This window comes from Zalophus californianus, chromosome 1, assembly GCF_009762305.2.
Source record: "Zalophus californianus isolate mZalCal1 chromosome 1, mZalCal1.pri.v2, whole genome shotgun sequence".
NCBI classification, from domain to species: Eukaryota; Metazoa; Chordata; class Mammalia; order Carnivora; family Otariidae; genus Zalophus; species Zalophus californianus.
Genome location: NC_045595.1, coordinates 1,221,842 through 1,249,449, shown reverse-complemented (window position 1 = coordinate 1,249,449; position 27,608 = coordinate 1,221,842). Strand labels below are relative to the sequence as shown.

The 27,608-nt window shown below is 59.7% G+C and overlaps 2 protein-coding genes across 4 annotated transcripts; both read right to left on the bottom strand.

The window, feature by feature from the left end:
• Nucleotides 1-1,067: 1,067 nt before the first annotated feature.
• SCAMP4 (secretory carrier membrane protein 4) lies at nucleotides 1,068-20,977 on the bottom strand. Of its 2 annotated transcripts, none has more exons than XM_027586041.2 (7): nucleotides 20,899-20,977; nucleotides 14,679-14,726; nucleotides 11,939-12,067; nucleotides 11,532-11,688; nucleotides 10,239-10,340; nucleotides 6,404-6,521; nucleotides 1,068-4,134 (listed from the first exon to the last, which is right to left on the bottom strand). In XM_027586041.2, the coding sequence occupies exons 2-7, from the start codon at nucleotides 14,683-14,685 to the stop codon at nucleotides 3,955-3,957; spliced, it is 693 nt and encodes a 230-aa protein (XP_027441842.1). In that variant the 5' UTR covers nucleotides 14,686-14,726; nucleotides 20,899-20,977; the 3' UTR covers nucleotides 1,068-3,954. The 2 variants fall into 2 exon arrangements, with proteins under 2 accessions (XP_027441842.1, XP_027441843.1); XM_027586042.2 differs by lacking the exon at nucleotides 20,899-20,977 and adding an exon at nucleotides 20,472-20,521.
• ADAT3 (adenosine deaminase tRNA specific 3) lies at nucleotides 16,003-20,970 on the bottom strand. Of its 2 annotated transcripts, XM_027586040.2 has the most exons (3): nucleotides 20,899-20,937; nucleotides 20,472-20,527; nucleotides 16,003-17,456 (listed from the first exon to the last, which is right to left on the bottom strand). In XM_027586040.2, the coding sequence occupies exon 3, from the start codon at nucleotides 17,437-17,439 to the stop codon at nucleotides 16,372-16,374; it is 1,068 nt and encodes a 355-aa protein (XP_027441841.1). In that variant the 5' UTR covers nucleotides 17,440-17,456; nucleotides 20,472-20,527; nucleotides 20,899-20,937; the 3' UTR covers nucleotides 16,003-16,371. The 2 variants fall into 2 exon arrangements, with proteins under 2 accessions (XP_027441841.1, XP_027441840.1); XM_027586039.2 differs by lacking the exon at nucleotides 20,472-20,527 and having other exon boundaries at nucleotides 20,899-20,970.
• Nucleotides 20,978-27,608: the final 6,631 nt, after the last annotated feature.

The window sequence follows — 27,608 nt, the reverse complement described above, 5'->3', positions numbered from 1 at the left end:
AGGAGCTGGGAGAAGCTGGAAGGACACTCCCCTGGAGCCTCCAGAGGGAGTGCAGCCCCACAACACCTTGATTTCATGCTTCTGGGTTCCAGAATTTAGGAGGATAAGGGGCGCCTGGGTGGCTCAGTCGGTTAAGCGACTGCCTTTGGCTCGGGTCATGATCCTGGAGTCTGGGGATCGAGTCCCACATCGGGCTCCCTGCTCAGCGGGCAGTCTGCTTCTCCCTCTGACCCCCTTCCCTCTCGTGCTCTCTGTCTCTCATTCTCTCTCTCAAATAAATAAATAAAATCTTTAAAAAAAAATTTAGGAGGATGAATTGTTTCACGCCACCCAGTTTGTGGTACTTGGATGTGGCAGTCCCAGGAAACTCCCACAGATGTGGACCCAGATCGGCCACTGTTACGGGTTGAACTGTGGTCCCCGGAAAGATATGCGGAGATTCCAGCCCCCCGACCCTGTCCGAGGACAAGGGGTCACAAGTTCGGTTCCTGCTGAGGGAGAACCTGTCCCAGGCTCCCCCAGCTTCACGGGGCTCCTCCCTGCCTGTCTGGGCCCACGGGTGCCCTTTTTATTGTCATATTGGATTGGAACCACTCTATGCCTTATGGTCTCACCTTACCTTGAAAAATTACTCCCATGACCCTGTTTCCAAAGAAGGTCACCTCCTGGGGTCCTGGGGGCTAGGTCTTCAACATATGAACAGAAGGGTACACAATTCCCCTCCTTACAAAACACACAGAGGTATGCACACATCCATACACGCACACAGACCGGCACCCACTGCGCTCCACCTGAGCGCAGAGCCCAGGCCCTCCATCGCCCAAACACGGAGGGACAGCCTGAGACACGGTCTGCGCCTTCCGAAGGGTCCCAGAGGGGCCGAGCCTCGGCGGCTCGCGGCTGTGACTGGCGCATTGACGCCTCCCTACTGACCCCTGCGCACTTGTCTCCAGTAGACCTTTTGCCCCCAATCTTTACATGGGGCCCAAACAGGTCACAACAGAGAGAACCCAGCCACCCTCCCTGCAAAAATGAAGAATGCCACTCACCTTTTTCTAAAAAAAAAAAAAAAAAAAAGTTACTTTTTTAATGTTGAAGCGTAACGAACAGATTTTTAGATGACATTAACAAATGTTTTTAAATTTTGTCTTAAATTCTAATAGAGTATTAGTATTCACCTGGGAGAGGCAGGGAGGGCGCTTCCCAGGAGGCTGCAGAGGGGACACCGCCCCGTGAACACCGACAGCTCTGACATCTGGCCCCCAGGATGCGGGAGCACTGAGCCCCCCAGTCCGTGGTCCTAGGTGATGCTGCCAGCATCCTGCTGTGAATCCCAGCTCTGCCCCCCAGAGGGTGGGAGGAGAGACCCCTGTGGCTTCAACCCTGAGTCTGTGGTTCTTTGATGCGGCTGCCCACACAAAGGGTCCCTTTCTCAACTTGGGCTTTGGCCTCTCAACTCCAGCCCCATCCTGCGTCCTTACAGGTCACCTGGGAGCTCAGGGCACACACATCCCTGCACCCGGGCCCCGTTTCCCCCCTTCCTGCCCTGTCACCAGTCCGGTCCCCCCACCCAGCCCAGGGACACCCACTCCCTGTCTACCCCTGCAATCCACGTCCCACTCATCAACAGGTGCGTCCCCACAGCACACCCCACCCCACCTCCTCCTGCACTGCTCTAGCATCTGCGGGGGCCTTCCTGGGGCAGCCTCAACCCTAACCCTCACAGCTCGGGAGGGCACAGCCCAAGAAGCGTTGTAGGGCTGGTTCCTGCTGAGGGAGAACCTGTCCCAGGCTCCCCAGCTTCGGGGGGGGGGGGCAGGGGTCGACCAGTCATCTCGGCATGCCTTGGCCTGTAGAAGCATCACCCCCTGTCTCGGCCCCGTCTCCACAGGGCTTCTCCCTGCCTGTCTGGGTCCACACATCCCCTTTTTGTAAGGACACCTGCCATGACTTTAGGGCCCACCCTACTCACCTTAACTAAGTACCCTTGCGACCGCCCCATTTCCGAGTAATTCCCGTTCTGACCTGCGGGGCGCTAGGATGTCAACACGTGAGTCTGGGGGGGGGTTGGGGGAGGGCACAATGCAACCCGTGCCATTTGCTTGGGGCTCAGTTTGGTCTCTCTCTGTGGATCTAGTCTCCTTCCTGTGGTGGCAAAGCGCCCCGTCCTCCCTCCCGTGTCCACGTGGGGTGTCCACACCGTGAGCCCTGGGGAGGCCCCTGCAGCTGGGCTTCTGTGAGGTCCTTCTGTTTCTCTTCCAGCCACGTCTACTATTCTTTCCTTTGGGGCAAGTGATACTGGTTTCTCATTTTCTGTACACTTCCCTTTTTCAAGTTAAAACAGTGGAGCATAAAAAAAGCAAGTTGACTGAAAGGAAAAGCATGAAGTAAACGCACTGTGGTGGCTCAGAGGACATGAGGGCGACGCCGTGTGGGGCAGGGTCACAGGCAGGGGCAGCATGTGGCTAGGGCCACAGACGCGCACGCCCCTAACAGCCCCGCAGAGGCCCCGTGATGCAGGAAGGACTATAGTATTTATTTCCAGGATACTCTCCCGTAACAAAACCCACTACGAAGTAACAAAGGTGGATGCGCATGCGGTTCTCCTACCTGGGGCCACACCTGCTCAGTCCCGCACGCAGCAGGGGACTCGGCCCCACGGTCAGTGCAGCGCATGCCTCTCGGTCGCAGAGGCTGGCTAGGGGGCGTTCAGGGACACCCGGGAGACCTACAGCTTGAGACCCGAGGGGACCCAGGCCCGGGCATGTCCTCAGGAACCACGGCCACCTTGGGACACCACATGGCGCCCAGCACGAGCAGCCAAAGCAAGCATGGGTGTGGAGTGCAAAGAACAAGGCTAGCTGGTCCAGGCTTTTGGAGAGGCTGGCATCTGGCGCGGCAGTGTGTGACACAGAGGGTCCCTGTCCTACCCCGAGCCGGCCAGCCGGGAGCCGAGGGGCAGCATTCGGGGCGCCTGGGGAGCCTGGCCAGCAAGGGCTAGGAGGCAACGAGGGCTCCTCCGGCCGGTCAGCTCACAGGCGTGCTGCTGAGATCCCCGCGGAACATTCCAGTCCTTCATCTCAGAAGGAGCTACGAGAGCCGGAGGGAGGTGACCTATCGTTTAGATTGCTTGCTAAGGCACAGGTTTGTCACATCTTAACCTCTAGAAGGCCACTCTCCTGAGAAACCCCGTCTCCTGCTTCCTGCAGCTCGAGGGAGGGCTGTGTGGTCGCGGGCTCCGAGCAGCCGGCCCACCCCGCTCTGCCTGCTGCTGAGGCTTTCCCTGCGTTTGCACAGAGGGGAGATCTGGCCCCGGCCCCCCAAAGGGTTCTGCCCCTGCCTTCAGATCCCCACGGCCCCCGTCCCCCAAAGGGGTTCGCCCCAGCCTTCAGATCTCGACAGGGGCCCACTCGACGTTCCCATGAAGACAACCACTGGGGGCAGGAAGGCCAACGGCCCTGCACAGAGCCCATGGGGCAGACGGACAGATGGACAGGGGCTCAGATCATGGTGCCCAGGTGGCTCATCAGCCTCTGGCCGACCCCGCAGGGCTGTCCACAAGAGCCCTCTGGCTGCAGGTGGACAGGGACACAAAGTACAAGAACACAGAGGACCCGGCCAAGCCCCTCCATCACCCACGGGGACGGGAAGGAGAGAAGAAGGGCTGAGGGTAACGCCCTGGTGGAGTCCCCCTCTGTGCCATCAGCTCTGGAAGTCAGGCGGCCGGCCTGCTGCCCCTTCTCCCTGCAGAGGCCTCCAGAGGAGGGGGTGTGCTGTGCAGCACGGGGGGCGTCCTGCCGGACGGCACAGGCTGAACGGTTTCTGGGTGGCGCTCGCGAGGACCTCGCTGCCGGAGACGAGACAAACACGAGTGCGGGTCCCCGAGTGCTCACAGGCTCCGCCGCCCTGGCCAGGGGAGGGGAGGGGGGCGGGCAGCGGGGCCGGTCGGCCCCTCTATGGCCACTGGCTGCCGGCTGCCGGGTAGCTGGGCACAGTGGGGTACTCGGGCAGGGTACTTCCCGAGAAGTTGTTGTACTGAGCCTCTCGAGACGGTGGGTTCCGCCAAGCTCCCGTGTTCCACTCGGTCTGCGCCTTCTGGAAGCTTCCGCCAGCCCCCCGATAGATCCTGTGCACCTGCAGGGCAGAGGACAGAGAATCCAAACTGAGCGTGTGTGTGGCGACAAGAGACCTGCTTGTGTTCAAAGCAGGCCGTCTCGGGTGAATGACAGAAGTCATAAAAACATCTTGGCGGACACGTTAGAAAATGCACCAAAACCGACACGGGCAGACTCAGAGGGCCCTGCCCTGATCTACGACCACGGTCCCCCCGCTGCTGACGTGTGTGGCCACCAGCACTGCTCCCCTCCCCAGCTCCGGGGCCAGGCTCTCGGGCCACCCACCTGACACTTGCGTCCCGTACGTGGCCCATAGTCTCCTAGGAAGACGCCCCCAGGAAGGACTGACTCCCCACTGCACCTCAGGGAACGTGGGGCAGTGCTAGAAACTCTAGAAGTTCTGGAAAACTCAGCAAGTGAAAAATGGCATTTTAACTGGACGCTCTTGATGACCAGTGAAGCTGAACACTTTCCCCGTTTCTCACAGGGATCTTCTCCCGCATGACTATTGAATTATCTGTCTCGGGCGCCTGGGTGGCTCAGTTGGTTAAGCAACTGCCTTCGGCTCAGGTCATGATCCTGGAGTCCCGGGATCGGGTCCCGCATCGGGCTCCCTGCTCGGCGGGGAGTCTGCTTCTCTCTCTGACCCTCTCCCCTCTCATGCTCTCTCTCTCTCATTCTCTCTCTCAAATAAATAAATAAAATCTTTAAAAAAAAAGATTTAAAAAAAATTATCTGTCTCTCCGACCCCTCTCAGTGGGAGTAGGCGGTGTGCAAGAGAAAGCTCACGCGGCGGGCCTGAGACTTCCCTCCCCGGAGGCTGGCTCGCAAGGCTGGCCCTCGGCGGCATCTGGAACCGGACTCCGGGCTCCCACCACCCTCGCTGCTGAGGGGCTCGGGTCCCTGGACTGTCTGTGCAGACACGAGGCTCGGGCTGAGCACCTGCTCCCCTCCCGGAGTCTGGGGTCCGGGCCCAAGCCGGGCAGAGGGGCCCGTGAGACCGACCCCCGCAGAGAACCGGGCGCTGGGTCTCTGCCGGCCCCCTGGAGACCACACCTCACACACGCGGTCCCGTCTCGTTTGGGGGGAGGTGAGCGCGTCCTGTGGGACACCCCGGGAGAGGACTCTGGAAGCTCGCGCCTGGTGTCCCCACCCCTGCCCCCCATGCCCCTGCCCTGAGCTCATCTGGCTTCCTGTCTTCTCTGTATAAACCACAGCCGTGGGGTCGACCGTCTGCTGAGCCCTGGGGGTCCTCCCGGCACATCCCCGCACCTGGGCCTGGTCCCAGGGATGGACACGGGGTCCTCCCATTGTTTAGGAAGAACACTCTATTTGAGTTCATAAATCTTTCCTTTCTAGCCTTATAGGCATTTTCAGTTAGTATTTGCTTTCTAACTTAGGATGTTTGCTGCTGAACAGAAGTCCCCAATTGGAAACAGCTCCTGTGTGGGCTTGATCCCGGAACCCTGTTTAGATTCACTCACTGTGTGTCTCCTTTGTGGTTTCTGCAGTCCCCTCCCCGCCCCCAACTGTCCACACAGCTGAAAGCCTTTGGGGTGCACATATGGGGGGCATGGAACAATGCTCCTGTCTTCCCACACAGCCGGGTGCAGGGGGAGAAAGCCTACGTAAGCCAGGAAAAGGGCTTTCACAGCTAGAATCTCGTGGCAAAAGGCTAAAGAGATCCAATCACAGCCCACCACACAGCCCATGCTGGGGCACAGTGCTGGGGCGCAGTGCTGGAGTGATGCCCTGTCTCTCCGCTTTCCTGTGGGGACTCCACGCACATCCACAGGCTCTGACCAACACCTGAGGGCTGCAGGCCTGGTGTCCACCCCCGGGAGAGCCCGCGGCTGCCCACCAGCTTTCACGTGGATGCAGCACGAGTGTTCTGCTGCAGTCTCTAAGCACCCGGGGCCGTACTGCCCACGAGAACTTTCCGTGATGGTGGAGACGGCCCACCAGCCCCACGCAGCCAGCAAATACTTGAAATGAGGTGGGTGTAGCGGATGCCCCTGGGTTTTCAGTTTTACTTAATTTTACTTAATGTGAATTTAACTGTACAGGGCGGCAAGTGTCTAGTGGCGGCCAAATCGGGCAGCGTGGAGCACACCCGGGGCCACACACTATGCTGTTTCCCCAGGCGTGCCTGAGCAGAGGTCAGCTCGTTCCCGGACATTCGGTCTCTCGCTCCCCAAACAGGGATGAGATGAGCCCAAAGAACTTGGGGACGCAGGCAACGGGATGCATGGGAAGATGCTGGCAGTCCCAGGACCCAGAGGCCTTACCTTTATGATCGCAACGGCCATCATGGCAGCTGACATGGAGAACATGATGGCTGGAAGCAGCATGACCACAGCGGCTCCGACACTCGTCTGGAAAAACCCAATTGCCGCCAGCCAACCACTGCAAGGGGCAAGAGAGAGCATGGGTGCTAGCACGTCGACCAAACAAGGGCCCAGCATCCTCTATATGTAAAGAGCACCAACAAATCAGCAAGAAAAAAATAAACGATTAGCAGGGAAATGGGCAATTGGTACGAGGACTTGCAGGGCCTGGTGAATACACGAAACGATGCTCAAACCCAGCAACGAGGAACACACGTTAGAATGGGGTCTCTGCGTTCCCCTGCCACGCAGGCAAGCGTCGTGTGTGCAAGGGGCTGAGGAGAGGAACCCTGCCCTGGTGGGAGCATGTCCCTCTGCAGGGACAGCGGCAGGTACCTACAAAAAGCCCTACATGCTCATCTCTTGCACCCAGCTCTCCTCCTAAGAATTCACGCCACAGAATTCCTTGTCTTTGTGAAAACCCGGGAGTATCCTAAATGTTCACCGGCTGGAAAGAACACAGGTGTCCGGTGTGCCACAGCCACTCAACGGCATGCCAAGCAGGTGTTGAGGAAGCGAGAGGGGAAAAGAGTTAAAGAGCAGTCAGTACAGCAAGACTCCACGGGACCTGCTTTGTCCCGTACACACGCGGACGAACACCCACACTTGCCTCTTGGGGCGAGAGATGGGAAATAAGTGTATTGTGGGATTTTATTTTTCTGAACAGGTAATAAAAATACATAGCTCAACCTTCAGGGACTTAGCAGAATGTATGGTAACTTGGAAGTTAGCACTAGTTCACTATTAACTAACCCACGTGCTTTATTCAGGCTTCCCAGCTGTTCCACAGGCATCCCTCTGTTCCAGGAGCCCGCCATGCGGCCACATCCACGGATCAGCAGGCCAGGCCCCCATCCACCTGGGCTGTTTCCAGCCCCCACGGCCACACGCGCACTGCCACCTAGAGCCCTGCAGGAGCATCAACCCCGAGAAGCAGAAGGTTGCGTCCAGCCACCCCCATGGGAGCCCTGCCACGCCCCACGCCGGAGCCGTGACGCACCTGCGGCCGCCCAGTTCACACGAGGCCAAGCCCTGTGTGGCTCGCCCCTAGAGCAACTCTTTAAATTACGATCTATTGGGCACCTGGGTGGCTCAGTCGGTTGAGCGACTGCCTTCGGCTCAGGTCATGATCCTGGAGTCCCGGGATCAAGTCCCACATCGGGCTCCCTGCTCGGCGGGGAGTCTGCTTCTCCCTCTGACCCTCTTCCCTCTCGCGCTATCTCTCATTCTCTCTCTCAAATAAATAAAATCTTTAAAAAAAAAAAGAGTTGCTCTAATTTTTTACACTTTCAAGTAGGCTCCACGCCCCACATGGGGCTGGAACTCTCAACCTTGAGAGTTAAGAGTCACACGCTCCACCGACTAAGCCAGCCAGGCGCCCCTAAAAAGCCCACTTAAAAGCCAGAATTTAAGCAAGGGGGGGCGTGAAGGAATCAAGGTTGGTTTCTTAGGCGTGAAGCAGACTGTGGTCTCACATGCACACGAGTGCCGCGCAGCATCCCCTCCGAGGATGAGCCTGACGCCCTGGGGAAATGGTACTGGTGGCTGCCGGGTGTGCCCCATGCGGAAGGCCGAGAGCAGAGCCCGGCCGGCCGCAGCTGCAGTCCACCCGCCCCCTGCTGGTGGGCCACAAGCCTGCCGCCGCCAAGGGCCAGGAGGGTGGGAAGACCCTGGGCTGGGCTTCCAAAGGGAATGTGGTTTGGCAGGCCAGCTCCTCGGGGGCCCCCATTCCCTGCACTGAGCCCTGGGGAGGCCAAGGGGCTCCGAACCAGTGGGGCCTCCCCAGACTCTCGCCCACTGGCCCCGCCCCACCTGTGCAAGCCAGTACCTAGCAAAAGAATGAGAGCGATGACAAGCCTTTTACGAGAGCAGATGGGGCTACAGCCCCGACCGCAGGTGCTGTGTTCTCCTGATTTTTCAGGAGAGGAAAAACCCTTCAAAGCAGCTCTTTGCCCAAGCTCACCAGCTGGTTGGTCACCTGTCCCCTGCCCTGTTTGGCCCGCATTCCCGCAGGAAGGAAAACTCCTGAAGTCCCCTTTCTGCAAGCCAGCCCCCGAAGAAGGTGCACACCATCCCTGTCCAGTGTGGAAACCAGGGTAGCGTGGCACTGGGCTGAAAAGAGCTCGCGTGGCGGGCCTGAGACTTCCCTCCCCGGAGGCTGGCTCCCAAGGCTGGCCCTCGGCGGCATCTGGAACCGGACTCCGGGCTCCCACCACCCTCACTGCTGAGGGGCTCGGGTCCCTGGACCGTCTGTGCAGACACGAGGCTCGGGCTGAGCACCTGCTCCCCTCCCGGAGTCTGGGGTCCGGGCCCAAGCCGGGCAGAGGGGCCCACGAGACCGACCCCTGCAGAGAACCGGGCGCTGGGTCTCTGCCGGCCCCCTGGAGACCACACCTCACACGCGCGGTCCCGTCTCGTTTGGGGGGAGCTGAGCGCATCCTGTGGGACACCCCGGGAGAGGACTCTGGAAGCTCGCGCCTGGTGTCCCCACCCCTGCCCCCCACGCCCCTACCCTGAGCTCATCTGGCTTCCTATCTTCTCTGTATAAACCACAGCCGTGGGGTCGACCGTCTGCTGAGCCCTGGGGGTCCTCCCGGCACATCCCCGCACCTGGGACCCCAAGACAGCCCCTCACTGGCCCTCCAGACCCAGATTTGGGAGAGCATCAGCCAAGAAGAAACCCGATACTGAGGGTCCACGCAGAGCTCATCTGCTACGGGGCAGGAAGGAAGCAACAAGGGAAGGCTGTGCTAGAAACAATCCCAGGGGAGAGCAGAAGGTGACTTGTAGGCTTTGAAAAGGGGACGGAAGACACAGAAGGGGACAGACAACAGAAAGGAGCCGAGGGGCAGGCTCAGGAGGCCACAAACACCCTAAGGGATGCCAACCGAGAGGCCACACAGGGCACACCTGAGCAGACAGGACTCCAGAGCATGGACAAGGCCGAGCATATGCACGCGCAGCCTCAGATGTCATCCACAGGACACTCGACACCAAAGATACGACCCACGGCCAGCCAGCAGCCCCACATCCTCATCCTGGGACCTGGGACGTGTCCCCAGAGGGAACCTGGTCACGGCCCCGAGGAGGGGTGACCCTGGGTTCCTGGGGGGCCCGGCGTCCTCACGAGGGGGAGGCAGAGGGTGGGAGTCCCAGAGATGGGCAGACCCCACGCTGCTGGCGGTGAGGATGGAGGGGGGCCGCGGGCCAGGAAAAGGCCAGAGCCGGGTCTCCCTGGAGGCCCTGGGGGGACCAGCCCTGCCCACACCAGGGTTTTGGTTCCAAGAGGCCCATGTCAGACTCCTGACCCCAGAAGTGTGAAGTAACTGTTTAAGTCACTAAGTTTGTCCTAATCTGTGACAGCAACCACAGGACTGGGTATAAAACCTTAAAAGCAAACAAAAAACCAGCTCTCCCTCAATGGCGGGGTCACAGGAGGCCATCCCAGGGAGGCCCTTGTGCTGTCTGAGCCGCTCCTCCCAGACACCCCCCAGGCCCACTTCCCAGCCTTCCAGGTGGCCCATGAGTGCATCCCGGGCAGGACCCTCAGGGGCAGGCCCCAGGTGGCACGGGCAGCAGACCCCAGCCCCAGCCCCACCAGTGCCACCCTGAGAGCTCACGCACGAGGGCACACGTGCCTTCTCTTACACCCTGGGAGGCTTGGGCTCTACTGTCCCACAGTGAACGCGTGTCACACCCCTGCGCTGCGGCCCGGGCTCCCGGGGGCCTGGCTCACCATGCGCCCCATCCCGCGAAGCCAATCGCCTGGAGGACGGTCAAGACAAACTGGGCTCCAAAGATGAAGAAGAACGCCATGAAGTTGAAGGAGCTGTCGGCTCTAGAGAGAGAGAGAGAGAGAACAGCCGTCATGGCAGCCCGCATGCGGCAGGACCAGTGGGGACGGGGCTGCCGCCCTCCCCAGAAGCGGCAACCCGAACGCGCCATCCCACGCATGCTCAGCCCGGGCTTGGACTCTACAGGGCCACGACACGCCTTCCCTGGGAAACACTGCGCCAACAGATTCCTGGCCGCAAAGGGGTCTGAGAGATCTCAGTGCAAGCGACGACGCTCACGTGAGTGCTGGAGGTTAACCCGGGGGAAGGCGTGTCGCAGATTTAAGGGGCTCTGCATGCTCCCCGGAGGACGGGGGGCAGCAGCCGAGGGGCCACGGCGCAGGCCACCTCCAGGTCACCGAAGCAGGACAGGGGCAGGACCCTGAGGGTGGTGGGAGGAGGCAGGGCCGCTCACAGGCTGTCAGCAGGCCCCGAGCATTCCTGAGCGAGGCTGCCGGAGCCAGCCCAGAACCTGGAGGAACAGCCTGTCTAGCTCCAGCACACACGTGGGTTTCTAGTCCTTGTCTCCAAGGAGGGCCTCAGGGACGCTGTCTGACGGACCCTGAGAGCCCGAGATTCGGGAACCCTCTAGGGGCAAAATGGCAGCTCCTGAGTAACAGGGGGCGCACTGGGGGCAAGTGTCCACAGACAGGAGCGTCCTGCGGCCGAGAACAGGAGCGAGGCGCCCACACGCGCTGCCCCGGGGACGGGCCCCGAGCCCACGACGCTCAGGGAGGGAACCAGACACAGAAGGCCACACGGGGTGTGAGTCCACGTGGGTGACACGTCCGGAACAGGCTCATCCACAGACGGAAAGGGGGCTGGCGGGGGCTGGGGGATGACAGCTGACAGGGACGGGGTTGCCTTGGGGGTGATGGCATGTTCTGGAACTACACAGAAGTGATGGTTCCACAGCTCTTTGAAGACACCAGAAACGCTGCTATGAGTAGGTGAGTGGACAGATGAATTAGTTACTAAAAGACAGAACAGGCTCTCGTTGGCCATAGTCTGCAGCCCCTGGATATAAGCTGTCCCCAAACCGAACAGAACGGCTCTGGGCACGTGCGCCAGACGCCAGGCTGGCGAGGGCGCAGGCCCCGAGCGCGTGGTCAGGCGTCTGGCTCCTGCCGGTGCTGAGCACCAGACACTCCCTGAGGCCCCCTCAGAGATGCAGCCCACCCCACGCCCCAACTTACCGGAAGGCCTTATACACAGGCCGGAACCAGCACATGTAGCCACAGGGGGAGAAGAGCAGCAGCCAGACCAAGGCCAGGCCAACGTTGGCCCCCGAGCCACCACCGATCCACCAGGCCAGGCAGGCGACGAGGTTGACCCCCAGGGTGGCACAGTAGACTGGGGAGGGGGCGAGGAGGGTGAGCGGGGAGGGAGGGTGGCGGGCCAGGACCCCTCCCACCCGCCGGGGGAGCCGGGCGGAGGCTCTGGTCAGCATGGGAGCCACGGAGCCAGAGGAGGGCTCGGGACATCACCGTTATTAGAAAGGCGAGGTTCAGCCCAAAATTCGGGCAAACTTTGTGGTGTGGGCTGTCCCGGGCCGGGGTCTGAGTGGCGCACAGGGAGGCCCCGCCCCTGCCCCAGGGCTCACACAGCCACAGCCGATAGATTCTCTTCACCAGAAGCTGGTGCTCGATGGGGATCTCGTCGGAGATGTTCTGGTAGAAACAGGGCTTCAGGGGGATAAACTTGGGCAGCGGCGGGAAGTTGTTCTCCTTTTCTGCAAGGACAGAAAACACCAGGGAACGAAACCAGGCGGGGAGCCTCAGTGACAGCCCCGAACACATCGCCGTCCCTGTCCTCAACCTGCGGACGTGTCCCCTCACGCGGCAGAGGGGGCCTTGTCACGGCCCCGAGGAGGGGGTGACCCTGGGTTCCCGGCGTCCTCACGAGGTCCTCACAAGAGGGAGGCAGAGGGTGGGAGTCCCAGAGATGGGCAGACCCCGCGCTGCTGGCGGTGAGGATGGAAGGGGGGCCGCGGGCCAGGAAGAGGCCGGAGCCGGGTCTCCCGGGGGCACCGGCGGAGGGGGGGGAGCCAGCCCTGCCCACGCCTGAGTTTTAGGACTTCTGACTTCACGACATGAAATGATAAATGTGTTTTTTTTTTTTTAAGGATTTTATTTATTTGAGAGAGAGAGAGCATGAGCAGGAAGAGGGACATGGAGGAACGAGAAGAACAGAGAGAAGCAGACCCCCCACTGAGCAGACGCGAGGCTCGATCCCAGGACCCTGGGATCATGACCTGAGCAGAAGGCAGATGCTTCACCGACTGAGCCACCCAGGCGCCCCAGAAAAAAGTGGTTTAAATCACTCCACTATGGTGATTCCTGAGAGCAGCCAGAAGACACGCAAACATAAGCTTGGCAGAGCCAAAATACCGTTAACACCCGACTCCAGAGAAGATTCTGGGACTCTGAATGCATAAGCTTCCTGGGGCAGCTCTGACAAATGACCACCAGCCAGGGGGTTCCAATCACAGAACTTTATTCTCCCCGGTCCCAGAGCCCAGAAGTCGGAGGTCGAGGTGGGGCAGGGCCACGCTCCCTCCGGGGGCTCCAGGGGACGGTCCCTCCTGGCTCTCCCAGCTCCTGGGGGCTCCAGGCGTCCCTCGGTGTGCGGCCGCGTCGCCCCAGTGCGTCTTTATGAGAACACCCATCGTTGGGTTGTGGCTACCCTCCTTCAGCATGAGCTCCTCTTTACTAACATACACACAGGACTCTGCTTCCCAATAAAGCCCTATTTCACAGGTACAGGGGTGAGGATTCAACATGTCTCTTGGGCATAGGACTTAGCCTGCAGCATGGTAGGGTCAGTGACACCCCTCAGCCTTTCAACGACATCACCGCTATGGCAGGACACGTCTCCTGAGCACCTTGGAGGGCCAGACTGTGAACAAAAGACAGAGGGGGGCTGCCCTCCTGGCCAGGGGGAGACCAACAATCATCACAATGAATGAGCAAGTGCGGAGTGCTGGAAAATGCTGCGTCCGTGCTGGAAGGGGGCACCAGGGACGTATGTGCTGGGGGTGGCCTAGCTCTAAGAGGAGGGCAGGGGCGCCTGGGCGGCTCAGTCTGTTAAGCGTCTGACCCTTGATCTCAGCTCAGCTCTTGATCTCATGGTCGTGAGTTCAAGCCCTGCATCGGGCTGCATGCCGCATGTGGAACTTGCTTAAAAAGAGTCGTCAGATTAGCCCCTCACAGCAAAAATTGGTATTTAAACAAATACTCCAGAAAGCAAAGAAGACAGGCCAGTGTGTTCTGGGGGAGGGCCTCGGTGTGAGTACCAGCTGATCAAGAGGGAGCGGGGAGATCAGGGCTGGAGAGGTGGACAGGCGGAGGCAGACCACACCTTACTGGCCACGGAGAGGCCACAGGCATTTACCACGTGACATAGGAAGCCACAGCATGTCCCAAGCCCGAGCAGAGAGGGGAGTCGATCCCACTCTGAGCTTGCCGGCTCTGAGCCCCCGTGATCAGACATGGGAGAAGGGCCTCCCCGGCACAGACTCACAGCCTCCATGCCATGGTCACCGGTCACTACCCTTCAAGGCTCCTGTCCAAGACCCCAACAAGGAGCCCACCTGGCCCGCGGCCCCCAGCCCCCCACTGCTCCCTCAGCCCCCGGCACCTCTCTCCTCCCCTGACGTCTGAACCCCACCCCTCCTGCAGCCCACAGCAAGAACGGGGTGACGCTTCCAGCGGTCAGGCTGCTAGCATACGCTGTGACAAGGAGGTGGGAAGCCCACCACCAAGTCACACACCCTCTGAAACCCTGTTTTCTTGGCAGATAAGAAGTCCCGGGGCAACGTTCTGTGCACACTTAGAACTCAGGCACCCAGAGCCCTACCCCACCCTCCACCTGAGTACAGGGGCAGGTGCTGGGACTGCAGGGGTGGAGAGGCATGGGGCGACCGTGCGTGGACAGTGTGCACTCCTGGCGCCTCACCGTGGCCTTGGGGCCCTAGGGCCGCCCTCACTTTACCTGCACACTCCATCCCTCCTTCTGAGCAGGACGAGGTGGGCACACCATGAAAGAAAGAGAGTCTCATCTGACACGTGTAGGTATGACCCCAGACGCCCACACCTCACACAGTACGTTGACGTCCACGACCAAATGGGCCCCGAGGCAGAAAGCTGGTCAGGCCGACAAGTGCCGTGGAAACAGGCATCTATCTCTCATCTGGCTCAGAGCGAGCAAGTGACCCCAGCACCCTCCATGGGAGGAGGAGAGTGGTGTGTGCCCCCCCCGGGGGGGGGTATTAGGGTGGGTCCAGCCACTAGGGGACACTTCCCAGAGGATCCCCCGCTGCAGGGCCTCTGGGGGAGACTCACCGGACATTTCCGCTGTGACAACTGGGCGGGGCAGAAGCCTACAGCCACCTGGAGGGGAGACAGCCATAGTCAGGAGGTCCCCGAGGCCGCCAGGGTACCCCGACCCCAGCTGCATGCTCAGCAGCAACCCCAGCTAGAGGCCTCACCTCCAGGCCACCCTGGGTCCCAAAGGCCAGGCCCACCTGCCACCTTCAGAGCCCCCGGGCAGTGTCTGTGCTGGAAAGAGAGGGGTCGGGCTGCTGCCGCAAACACACCCGGCCAGAACCAAAACGTTCCTGGGACCCCGTGGGCCCACCCCACCTCCTCGTCCCCCCGACCCCCCAAACTTCCTCTTTATCCATGAACAGCTCCAGGCACCTCCTCAGGGCCACTGAGAACAGGGTTCGCGCTCACTGCTGTGGAATACTACACAAGTCACACAGCTTCTCTGGTCTGCACTTTTGTCCCTGTGAGCCTGACAGAGCTGAGGACCTCACCACAACCCAAGTGGGGCAGCTGAGGACGCACCTGACACCCAGTACCCTTCCTACACGGAACCAGGTGAGCTGGTGTCACGGAGGAGCCCCGGAGAGCAGGCTGCCCCCGATGCATACACTGCGGGGACTTTGCTGGCTCCCTCAGGGCCCTGTGGTGGGCACGCCATCTCCAGGATATAAGCCGGGCTCATGTGGCCATGCCCGCCTCACTGGGATGGGAACCCATGGATGACTTCCTCACCCACAGTCTAGGTGACGAGGTTCCAGCGACACTGAGCTCCCAAGGTCCACGCCCCCCTCCCCAGGAGACCCTCTCTGGCCCGGCCCAGTCCTCTGTGCCCACATGCCTGGTGGGCTCACAGCCACCCCCTGCCCATCCACGGCACTGGCCTGTGGGCTGGGAGAAGACCCCTAGGGCTCAAGGGGAGGCTCAGAGCAGGGATGAACTGGGCCCCACAGTAGCCCCGTGATCCAAAAATGCACATTTGCCAGACAAACCCACGTTGGTTCTAGTGCTGACGGCCCTGCGGCAGACCCCCCGGCCCTCTATGAAGAATGGCAAATGAGACGACAACCGAAAAAGCCTTTGAGGGAGCTGACTCCAGGCTGGCAGGTGCGCCCTCGTGTAAACACCTGCTGGCCAGCCACACCCTTCCAGACCCAGGACACAGGCAGGGAGGCGCCCCGGGGGGAGGGGGGCACACTCTTCCCCCACTTGGCTCAGAAACTCCCCTTCCCATGCACAAACCCCAAACCTTGGCAGAAGTGGTCACCCAACCCAGGTACCCTTGGCCACCATGGTCCCCTGCCACTGTCAACAGACGCCAACCTGGTTTGGGGCTGTTTATTTTCACAAATAGAGCCCGTTTCCTGACACCCAGGACAAAGGGGAGTCTCTCCCGGCGGACCCTCGGGCTTGGGGCAAAAGGTGGCTGGAGAAGTCCGAGTGCCCAGCCCCCCGCCCAGGCTGGACCCCACGAAGCTCAAGCCCAAGGAAAAGCTCAGTCAGGGCAGAAATGCGTCCCCACACACCAGTGGGAACGGCATGGGGTCTGGCTTCGGGGTGGGAGACGCCCATCGTCCTTGACACTGACCCACAGGATCACGGCCTGCCTAGGTGACAGTGAGAGAGGCGGAGGCCTGCTGGTGGGGTCTGAGGGGAGGCTGAGCCGTTGGCGGCAGAGCAAGCTCCAGAAGGCAGCGGGCACGGCAGCCGCCTACGAACCAGGGTCCAGCTGGCGGCACTGGGCCTCCAGGACCCCACGGAACACCAGGAAGCGGTGGTTGAGGTCAGGCCGGGCGTGGATGCGGAAGCGGGTACCCAGGGCGCCATCGGGCGAGGGCACCCCATAGAAGACACGCTGCACGCGGGAATGCACCAGGGCCATGGCGCACATGGCACAGGGCTCGCGGGTGATGTAGAGGTCGTAGCCAGTGCACACGTAGGGGAGGCTGTCCGCATGCACGTCCCCGTCCTCGACCAGCTTGCGCACAGAGCCCACACGGACGCCCAGGGGGGCGACGGCTGGGGCGAAGGAGCAGGCAGGGTAGGGGCCGAGGTCATAGGCGCCACGGCCCTGGCCCTGGGCCACCAGGTCAATGCACACCATGGTGGCGTGCAGCAGGGGGCTGGCCGTGTTGCTGCAGTCGTGGCCTGTGGCCAGCACGCGGCCGGAGGACGGGTCCACCACCACAGCCCCCACCGCCCTCAGGCCCCTCGCAGCCGCCTGCTGTGCGGCCCACACAGCCCGCTCCATGTGGCCCTGCATCGCCGTCTGCTCCTGCGCGGAGAACAGCCGCCCGGCCAAGGCACGAGTCACCTGCCTATCCTCGTGGAAGGACGTGGGCCAGTGGGCACGCGCCTCCTCGAATTGGCCTCTGGTCAGGGGCGGCCGGGCTGGCACGGGCACCAGGAAGGGCTGCCCCAGGCCACGGGGGTCCACGGCTGGCTGCGGGAGGAGCTCAGCGAGCGAGCTGGCACCCGCGGCTGGCCCTGCCAGGCACAGCAGCAGTTCCAGCGCGTGAGGTCGGCTGGCATCACGGCTGGGCCGCACCCTCTTGAGGTGAGGCTGGGCGGGCAGCGGGTGGACGGCTGACACCTCCTGGAGGAGGCGCGAGGTCTGGCGCTTGTCGAGGATGGGTGCGGCGTAGGCCAGCACCAGCTCCACGTCCTTGGACTGCTGCTCGGACAGGACCGGGAGGGCTTGCCACGGCTCGGGCTCTTGCTCAGGGCTCCGGGTCTTCTCGTCCCCACGCTGCTCCATGAGGCCCGGGGCAGGGTCCATCCTCGGCACGGCTCTGACTGTGGGAGACAGAGATCGGAGCAGAGCATCATCCGTCAGCTGCAGAAGGCCCGGGTGAGCCAGAGGAGTCCGTCCCAGGTCCCAGGAGCGTGCGGCATCTGAAGGCTCGTCCGAGAGTTCGGCCCACAGAGAACGCATCACCAGCCATGCTCGCGCTCAGATCCTGCCAACTCTTGGTTTGCAGAACTTAAACTGTCACTGACAGTTTTGTTCCCTGTGACACGTGTCACCGTGAACACGCACACCAGGTCTCAGAGACTCAGTGAGAAAAAACACGAATGGTCTCATCAACTGTCTTCACGTTGGCCGTGTGCTCAGGTAATAACACTAATTTCACCTGTGTCTTTGTGCGCTTTTTGGGACGGTGGCTTCTAGAACATTTCACGTTACGTCTGTACCGTGCATCGTGTTCCTGTTGGTCAGGACCAGCTCGGATAACGTCAGACCTCAATTACTGGTCATCTCGACGTGGTTCTGGAGGATCCTTGTTGCCACTGTGTGCCCAGACCACACGGCCCAATGGCGTCCTGGAGTGGACCACCCCCCCCCCGCCCCTCCTCGTGGACCAGGAAAGGCTGCAAGCGTCTGACAACTGTGGGCTTCTACCTTTTAAGACGCACCTCCCAGCACGCTCCTCAGCTGCACAGAATCACAGGCATTCATCAGCCAGGCCCGCTGGAGGGCAAGGGACATCCTCACCCACCGCGCTATGTCCTGAGCTCACGAAACAGTGTGCTAAGCACACAGAACCAGGGGTGCTGATGGCAGCCATGAGGAGTGGAAGGCATAGGGGGCCCCTGGTGCCCTCACAGCACTGTGCCAGGCAGGGCCCACCGGAGGGTCCACGGTGCCGACTCTGAATCTGCTCCCAGCACACACCATGCCCAGGACCCCACAGGCCGCACGGGCCACAGAAGCTCCCAGTCTCCACAGCGAAACACATGTCTCGCTCGCCCCTCCGGAAGTACAACTCTGTCCGCTGAAAACAAAACAGGTGACAAGTAAAGGAGGCTGCCACTGGGACACTGCTGGCCAGGGTGCCGGCTCCTAGGTAGGGTGGGTAAGAACCCCAGCAGTCACCGTCCAGCCAGCGGCTGCTCCACTCCACGCCCAGCCACACACCCAGGAGCCCTGAGAACACACGTCCACAAAGAAGCCTACACACGCCTGCTCACGGCAGAGCATCCACAGCAGCCAGAAGGGGGACACGGCCCAAGCGTCCTTCGATGGATGAACAGATACACACACGGTCCCCCAAGCACAGACACATCACTCAGCCGTGAACAGGAGCCAGGCGCCCTCACACACGGCCCCGGGGACAGACCCCGAGCCCACGACGCTCAAGGAAGAAACCAGACACGGAAGGCCACGCGAGGTGTGAGTCCACGTGGGTGACACGTCCAGAACAGGCTCATCCACGGACGGGAAGGGGGCTTGTGGGGGCCCCGGAGGAGGGGGACCGGGAGTGACTACTAATGGGGACGGGGCTTTTTTGGGGGGGCAGGTAGAATATTCTGGAATAAGACTGTGATGACAGTTCCACAACCCCACAAATGTCCTCAAAACCACAGATATGTCCGTTTTAAATGGGTGAACTGCCCCTCAGTAAAGCTGCTAAAAAAAGCGGGGAGGAGTAAGGACGCGGGGAGGGTAAGGACACAAGACAACCGCCATGTCAGCAGACTCCAAACAAGGCCCAATACCTCAGATGGCAGCTGCTGGTGCCGTAGCCGCCATGTGTCCTCCCAGTGACCCAGGAGGGAGCCTGGGGAACTGTCCCCTTTCTACAAGACAAGATGAGGCTCTGTGAGCGGGAAGGACGTGCCTGGAGCCACAAGGCAGGGAAGGTGACTCGGGATCTGACCAGGAAGACATTCAACAGCTCTCGGACTGTTTCAGCCCATTCCACAGATAAGGAAGACGGCTTCCGCAGACGGTGTCTCGCCTGAGCTCCCAAGCCCAGCGTCCGGAAGGGAGCGCCAGCCTAGTGGCAAACAGCGTCCACGCACCAGTGTTCTGCTTCGACACGCCAGGGATGTGGCGTGGGCCGGAAGCCGCTGGGGCACCCGGGCTCCTCTCTCGTCCCATGCTCCAGATCAAGCCCCGGCTCCCAGCACCTGGCCACCTTCACACCCCCCCCACACACCCTCTGCTGTTCTTGCCAGCTCGGTCCCATCCCTGGCACCCCCGGGGCAGACACAGCCTGCTCAGAACAGCCGGTGGGGTGCACATCCACCGTTGCAGTGCCTCTGCCTCTGGCACTGAAGTCCTGGGCTGGGAGCGGGGGGGCCCTCAACTGCACGGGAGCCCCCACAGGGTCTGGTGGGCCGGAGACACAGGACCCTAACACAAGTCCCCTCGGCAGCTTAGGACCCCCCCCATGGCCCCCTGCGGCCCCCCACCGCAAGTCGGGTGCTCTAGAACTCTGGTGCTGGGAGGGAGTCAGGAAATGGCACTGATTCGGGGACTGCAGTCGCGCCGCAGGCAACACCCGGTAAACTCACTCAGGCCCCATCTCACCACCGGGCTAGAACCTGGGTGTGACCCCACCCTCAGCGTCCCCCCCCCCCCGAGAAATGGGAATCCAACACCATCACGCAGGGCTGTCTGAGCCAGAAAGGGACGAAATCCACACGGGGCCCCACACGGGCCGGGGTCCGGCGACGCCCTGTGGGGGCTGGGCAGTCCCGGAGGGCTCCTAGGAGGCAGTGACTCGCAGCGGGCCCTGGAAGGCAGGCAGTCCTGAGCGGGACAGCCAGTGTGGAGTCCCAGGCCCGCCGGCAGCGCGCCAGGTGCTGGTTCCGAGGGCAGCTCCCTGGCCCAGTGGGGACGCAGGGGGCTGCCATCTGAACCCCTAACGAGCTCCCCCCTTGCTTATACGGAGTTCTCCTGCGGCGGGGCGTCCTGCCACACGCCCTTCCGTGCACGACAGTTCCAGAACGTCGGGCATGCGGGGCGCGGGAGGGAAGCCCTTCTGCCCGGGGCCACGACAAGAGAAGACCCTGACCACTCACACTGTCGGTAAGCGTCAGGAGAGGCTCACGTCTAGCAACGTGGAAGACGCCTGCACCTGCAGGGGCGGGACGCCAGTAAACGCGCGGCCCAGAGGCAGGGGGCTGGCCGCGATGACCCCAAGCACGCGCGCGGTGGGGGGAGGGGGAGAGCGGAGCAGCTGGACGCACGGGGCCTCCACCCCCGGCCGCAGGGGCGCGCGCACGCGCACAAGGTCTACGGGCGCGGGCAGCGGCGGCCCGCGGCCCGGCCGCCCCGCGCGCACGCGCACACGCGCACACGCGCCGATGCCCCCGACTGCCTCCTCGCGCCCGGCGCGGCCGGCGTCCCCCGCCCGCCGAGATACGACCCCCCGCCCGTCGCCACCCCGGCTCGCCGTCCGTGGGAGCCGGGGCCGCGAGAGCCGGACCCCCGGGGCCCCGCGCTTACCTGAAGGACCGCAAGCGAGCCCTGCGCCTCACAAGTCTTAGCAACCGACCGCTTGCCCCGCCTCCGCCCGCGCCGCGGGGCACGACGGGAGCGTAGTTCCAGGGGCGGGGTCGGCGCGGAACAGGGGCGGGACCGGAACTACAATCCCCACAAGGCTGCGCGCCGGGCCCCGGAGTGCCGCCCATCTCCCGAGCGCCGCTCGGGAGACCGGCTGGAGCGCCGGGAGCGCGGAGTTGAGGGTTCGAGGCCCGCAAAAGAGGACCCTGGGGGCTGTTGGGGAAATCCGACTAGAGAGACTGAGGCAGAAGCGTACACGACACCCGCTGCAGCGCTTCCCGAGCCCAGTCTGCTGCTGCCACGTGGCTCCAGAGGGGCTGTCCGCCGAGACTTGGCGTGTGGGCCAGGTTCTCAAAGTGGTCTAGCCCTGGGCGATTCTTGGCCTCAGTTTTCCCATCTGTACAGTAGGCGAAGGGGACCTCTTGACTCTTCGGCAAAACATGCTAATTTTATGAGCAACTCCAGGGATTCATTCTGGTCAGATTTATTAACACAGTGGTTCTCTACATTGGGCAACGTCTGGGGACATTTATTATGGTTGTTGTGACGGGGGGAGGGTGCACTTGGCATCAAATGGCATCAAAACCTGGAGGCCAGGGATGTCATTCAACACCCTTTGGTGCACAGGACGCCCCCAACGCAACCAACCCCCAGGGTCCACAGCACACAGGTTGGAAGATCCCGGTTTGACCCCTTTGCTGCGTAAGGAGAAAACTTCAGATCTAAAAGGGCCCTCTAAAGGGCGCCTGGGTGGCTCAGTCGTTAAGCGTCTGCCTTCGGCTCAGGTCACGGTCCCAGGGTCCTGGGATCGAGCCCCGCATCGGGCTCCCTGCTCGGCGGGGAGCCTGCTTCTCCCTCTCCCACTCCCCCTGCTTGTGTTGCCTCCCTTGCTGTGTCTCTCTCTGTCAAATAAATAAAAATAAAATCTTAAAAAATAAGTAAATAAAAGGGCCCTGAAGGGGGAAATTTCATGTTTCCATTGTCTCCCTGTTTCCTTCCTGCAGGAACCAAGGATTTTCCCCTGAAGATCTGTCAAATGTCTATCCTGGGAAGAGGCGGCTGGAGGGGAGAACCCTCCTCCCCGGGGTTCCTGCTGCCCCCAGGCTCCTCAACCCTGCAGGGCCCTAAGTGGATTCCCTTCCTTTGCGAAGCATTACCTCAAGTCCCCATTTATTCCTGGGAAAACAACACTCCAGGAAACAATTTTGCTTGCCCCTGGTCACCTTCCTTTTTCTCTTCCAAATAAAGTCAGATTAAAGTGTGCTTTTGTTTTCTTCTTTACACACCTCTCCAGCCCTGGGTGTGCCACTCAAGCTAGCCTAGAGCGCCTGTTTTGCTGATTATTTTTTTAAAATTCCAAAGCGTTTGATTGGCATGTTGTTAAAAGCAAAGACTAAATTTTCTTCATGTTAAAAAAAAAAAAAATGAATCTCTTCAATGTATTTTTCTGCCTATTTTTTTTTAAGTTAGCTTTACACCAACGTGTGGCTCAAACTCGACCCCAAGATCAAGGGCCGCGCGCTCCCCCGACTGAACAAGCCAGCTGCCCCTTTTTCTGCCTATTTTTAATCTCTCAATATACAAAAAGACATACAGGTGGGGATGTGAAGTGGTGCAGTCACTATGGAAAACAGTTTGGCAGATCTTCCAAAAGAACTACCCTATGACCCGGCGATTCTAAGTCTAGATATATACACTAGGGAATTGAAAGCAGGGACCCAAATGGATACTGGCCCAGCCATGCTTACGGCAGCATTATGCACAATAGATAAAGGGGGGCGCCTGGGTGGCTCAGATGGTTGGGCGTCTGCCTTCGGCTCAGGTCATGATCCCAGGGTCCTGGGATCAAGTCCCACATCGGGGTCCCTGCTCCTTGGGAGCCTGCTTCTCCCTCTGCTTCTCTCTCTCTCTCTCTCTGTCCGTCTCTCATGAATAAATAAATAAAATCTTAAAAAAAAAAACCAATAGATAAAGGGTGGGAATTCAAGTATCAATGGGTGAATGAATAAACAAAACGTGGTCCATCCAGACACTGGAATACGATTCATCCTTAAAAAGGAAGGGATCCTGACCCCTGCTACAACGAGGCTGGACCTTAAAGACACTGGGTTCCGTGAAAGAAGCCAGACACAGAAGGACAAACACTATGACCCTACTCATATGAGTTGCAGATGGTCAGACTCAGAGAGAACAAAAGTAGATGGTGGGAACCAGCAGGAGGGGGAGGGAGAGTGCAAATGGGTATAGGATTTCTTTCTGGTGTGATAAATATGTTCCATGACTAGATGGAGTTGATGGCTATGCCATAGTGTGCATGTGCTCTCTATGCCACTCAAGGGTACTCTCTAAAACAGTTAATTTTATGTTATGTGAAATTTGCCTCAAAAACATTTTTAAAGACATACAGGAAGAAAAGATCTTTGGGGCACCCGGTGGCTCAGTGAAGTGTCTGCCTTCGGCTCAGGTCATGATCTCAGGGTCCTGGGATCGAGCTCTGAATTGGGCTCCCTGCTCAGCGGGGTTGGGGGGGCTGTCTCTTCTCCCTCTCCCTCTGTCGCTCCCCCTGCTTGTGCTCTCTCTCTCTCTCAAATAAATAAATAAAATCTTAAAAAAAAAAAAAGAAAAGAAGATCTTTGCTTCCCTATGTCCTATCTGCGTGCCACCTCCATCTCCTTGCAGGCCAGGAATGGACCAGTTCTCTGAAATCCTCTCTCTGCCACCTTCAGAGGTTGGCTGGCCCCCAGCCCACCTGTCTGCTGTGTGAGGCCCCCCTCCCCCAGGGGACCCTGCTGTCAGGCTGTCCATGCAGACACGGGGCCTATAAAATGCATCCCTGCATCCACACAAAGAACTCCACTCTGGGCAGGAAACCCAAAGGAGACCTCCCCCACCCCAAATCTTCCTAACAGAAGTCAAGCACAGAGTCTGCATCCAAAGGGCAGCGCTGAGTCCAGGAGGGGAAAGGCAGGGCGGTCCAGTGAGCAGAGCCAGGCAGCCACAGAGGCCCAGAGCTGGAAGCCCCCCCACATGCCGGGGATTGGAAGTGTTGTGCTTTGCCTGCTAGGCACCTAACTGCTCTTCTGCACAGGGCAACCCACCTTTTTTGTCCATACAGTTCCTGGGACTGCTCTGCCGCCTCAGCCCCATCAATCAGAGGATTTCCCTCCCCCTGGGCTCAGCGATTGGTTCAGAAACGGAGTTGTGACTCAACGGGACCAATGCGAGTCAGCCTTGGGATTTTGTTTGAAATACAAGCGGAGTCCTTCTCATCGTGCTGTAGGTTTAAAGCCTGGAGCTTCCAGAAGTAATTTTTACTACCCAATAGTGGAGCTTGTCTGAGAATTAAGCCCCAACAGAAGAGAACAGATCCCAAGGGGAAAGAGAGGTCCATGCCTTGGTAACATTGTTTGAGCACCTGGATCTAGCCCTGACTAAATCAGGAGCCCTTGGGCTTTCCTGCGTTTTGTAAATCAGGAGCCCTTGGGCTTTCCTGCGTTTTGTCTTGTTTGGTGTGGTTTTTATGACTTAAGCTAATTTGAGTTATGATTTCAGTCCTTTATAAACCACGAGCTTCAGTCAATAGGGTCCCTTCTGTTTGACATTGCTCATCATGTAGCACCTTTCACAAGTCACATGATCCTCAAAACTCACGGTGACAGGCAAGTCGTGTCCAGAACCAACAGGTTGGGAAAACCTGGGTATTGGTTCCCTAATTGTAAGCTGAGTGGCAGCAGAAAGTGCCCTGGAGTGTCGGAAGCCTGGGTCAGCTGCTGACAGGCGGGATGGCCATAAGCTCTTCCATGGACACAAAGCAGCCAACAGATGAGTCTGGAGAGGGGAAGGGCGTCCCTACAAGCCTGCCCCTATCTCCACGGGGCCGGGGTGAAAATCAATGTTCCTCACGCCAAGTTGTGCGGCTTTTGTTTATCTGGCTCATCATCCTGTTGATGTCAGGATGCTCTGGACGTTGGTGTGCGCCAGGTGCTTCCCACTCTGTGGGGATCCTCAGACCAGGCTCTTCCTGGAAACGCAGGGGGGAGGGGGAAGGAGCATTTCCTTCAACGCCCAGGGAAGGCCGATTAAAGCCACCGGAGATCCGAAAGGAGGGAAAGTTGCCATGTCCTGCTTCCTGAAGATTATAGGACACTTTACTGCCCCCAGCAGGTCCCTCTGCCTCGACAGCTAGACTGCAGGAGCGCTCCTTGCCCCTCTGACGCTCACGCACCCACCCACACGTGATCACACGCCAACCATCTGTCACTTCCCCCGCGGCCAGAAAACACTCGCTTCTGAAAAATAAACTGAACCATCCTAAAGTTCTAAAACCCAACCTCCTTGCTCACATCTCTTTAACCCTTACTTGGCACAGAATTATAGAACCCACCTGGTTCTCTGCTTTCCCAGGCCCCAGAGCTGAGACTAACAACAACAATTAGTTACCATTAATATTTACAGAGTGCTTGTTTCAAAGCACTTGACATCATCTCCTTTCTCCTCAGGGCAATCCTACACAGCAGGGCAGCAAGTAGCCTCCTTTTAAAGATGAGAAAACTTTGCATCCACCGTCCTTTGGATCATTTGACGCTTATGATTAGGTTTACGCGCGTGCCTTCCCCACTCACACCCCAAGGCAGGGTTTGCTTGCAGTTTGGGTCGAGGTGCCCTGTCCAGACAGGGCCTGAGTTCCATGACCTTGAATGACCTCTTCACGATTCATGGGGCTGGAAATGCACCCCAGGGGGCACAGAGTTCCAATGGACCTCGCCAAAAGCCCGGCCATGTGGGCCTGGGGTGCCAGGAGAAGCCCCATTTCGGGTAGTCCTTATTCTGTCCCAGGCTACCCTTTGGTCTGATAGTCTTCCCAGCACTTGTTACTACCTGGCGATATCTTATTTATCTAGACTGTCGGCTTCACCAGAGCTGGCAGTTCTGTTCATGGTGGTGTCCGCATCACCTGTCCCAGAGTGAGTGCTCAATACAGGCGGCCAGCCAATGTTAGGATTATTACTATTAATATTCTAACAAGACAGACAGGATTGCCCACGCTTCCCCTGAGGAGCCCTGTGAAGCCTCCGCAGCCGCTAAGGATCAAGCGGGCACTGTTGTCACTCACCTACCAAAGGCAGCATGTCCCAGTCCCTGGCTTCAGGTCTGATCAGCAGGTGCAGTGATTAGAACAGCTTCCTAAAACATCCACACCCACAGCCTTGCCCCCCCCCCACCATCTGAGGGACCCACAGCCTTGCCCCCCAACCATCTGAGGGACCTGCCGCCACCCACCATCATATGAGGGACCTGGTGTATCATTCAGATCACTCAGGGAAGGCAGGGTGGTCTCCCAGCGGGGCCACCACAACAAGCACTCCTTTATAAATGCAGATTCTTGGGGCACCTGGGTGGCTAAGTCGTTAAGCATCTGCCTTCGGCTCAGGTCATGATCCCAGGGTCCCGCATCGGGCTCCCTGCTCAGTGGGAAGCCTGCTTCTCCCTCTCCCACTCTCCTCTGCTTGTGTTCACTCTCTCACTATGTCTCTCTCTGTCAAATAAATAAATAAAATCTTTAAAAAAAAGAAAGAAAGAAATGCAGGTTCTTGGGCCCCACCCCGCACCTGCTGAATCAGAAACTCTGGGCTGGGCCCCAGCCATCTGTGCTTCAATGGGGCTCTCCTGGTCATTCCAGCGTCCCACTCCCTCAACTTTGAGAACCAGGCCCTTTGCTCCCCCCACATCTCCGTCTGGAGATGTCTATGGTCATCAGGACTGGGGTTACTCCTGCCACCGAGGGGGTGAGGGCCAGGGATGCTGCTGCCCCCCCACCACAGAGCCCAGGAGGCCCCCACAGAGAGTGACCTGCCCAGAATGTCAGCAGGGCCAAGGGGGACAGACCCTGCATTAATTATTTGGAGAATATAATGGTCTGACCCCTGCTCACGCTGGAAACCAGAGTAAACCCCCAGGGGTCAGAGGGGACAAACCAGGGCGACCCCAGGGTCTGTGAGTCACCCCCACTCAGTGTGTGTAGTGAAGTGTGTGCAGCATCCCGGGAGCTCAGGAGTCTGATGGTTACAGAACGCAGTCTCCTGGGGGTCAGTAGAACCCCCTGACCCTGGCAGGGAGATTCTACTCCCCAGGGGACATTGATGACGTCTGGGGACATTTTTGATTGTTTCAACTCCAGCGAGTGCTCCTGGCATGGAGTGGGTGGGGGCCAGGGATGCTGCCCAGTACCCCCACAGTGCTCAGGACGCCCTACAACCAAGAAACATCCATTCCAAGCGTCAATAGTGCCAAGGCCGACAAAGCCTGCCCAAGAGCCGAGCAGATGGTGAGGGACCCTGGACAAGGGTCTTGGGGCCCCGAGCCTCAGTTTCCCCACCTGTAAATTGGGACCGGTGACAGGACCTATTCGCCTTAGGTTGTTGCAAAGACAGGGAGAAGCGCGGCCAAGGAGAGACCCAATGCCTGGGTCTGGGGCGGGGGATCTATTTGGCGGCAGACCCCGCCCCTTACAACCGAGGCCCTTCTCCGACTGGGCGATATCTACCTAAGGAAATGCAGGCCCTTCTTCAGGACAAGGCCGTGCCCCTGTGTCAGGAGCTGGAGGAATCCCCGTGCCCTCCTAGCTCCCCGCTCGGTCCTCTAGGTACCCCCGC

Bases quoted from the DNA above. Each gene is read 5' to 3' on its own strand.
- SCAMP4 (XM_027586041.2), bottom strand. The intron at 11,689-11,938 runs GTGAGCCCTGGG...CCCCCTCCCCAG, and splicing joins AATCTATCGGCTGTGGCTGT to TCTACTGTGCCACCCTGGGG. The intron at 4,135-6,403 runs GTAAGGCCTCTG...TCTGCCCTGCAG, and splicing joins TGGCCGTTGCGATCATAAAG to GTGCACAGGATCTATCGGGG.
- ADAT3 (XM_027586039.2), bottom strand. From the start codon at position 17,439: ATGGACCCTGCCCCGGGCCTCATGGAGCAGCGTGGGGACGAGAAGACC.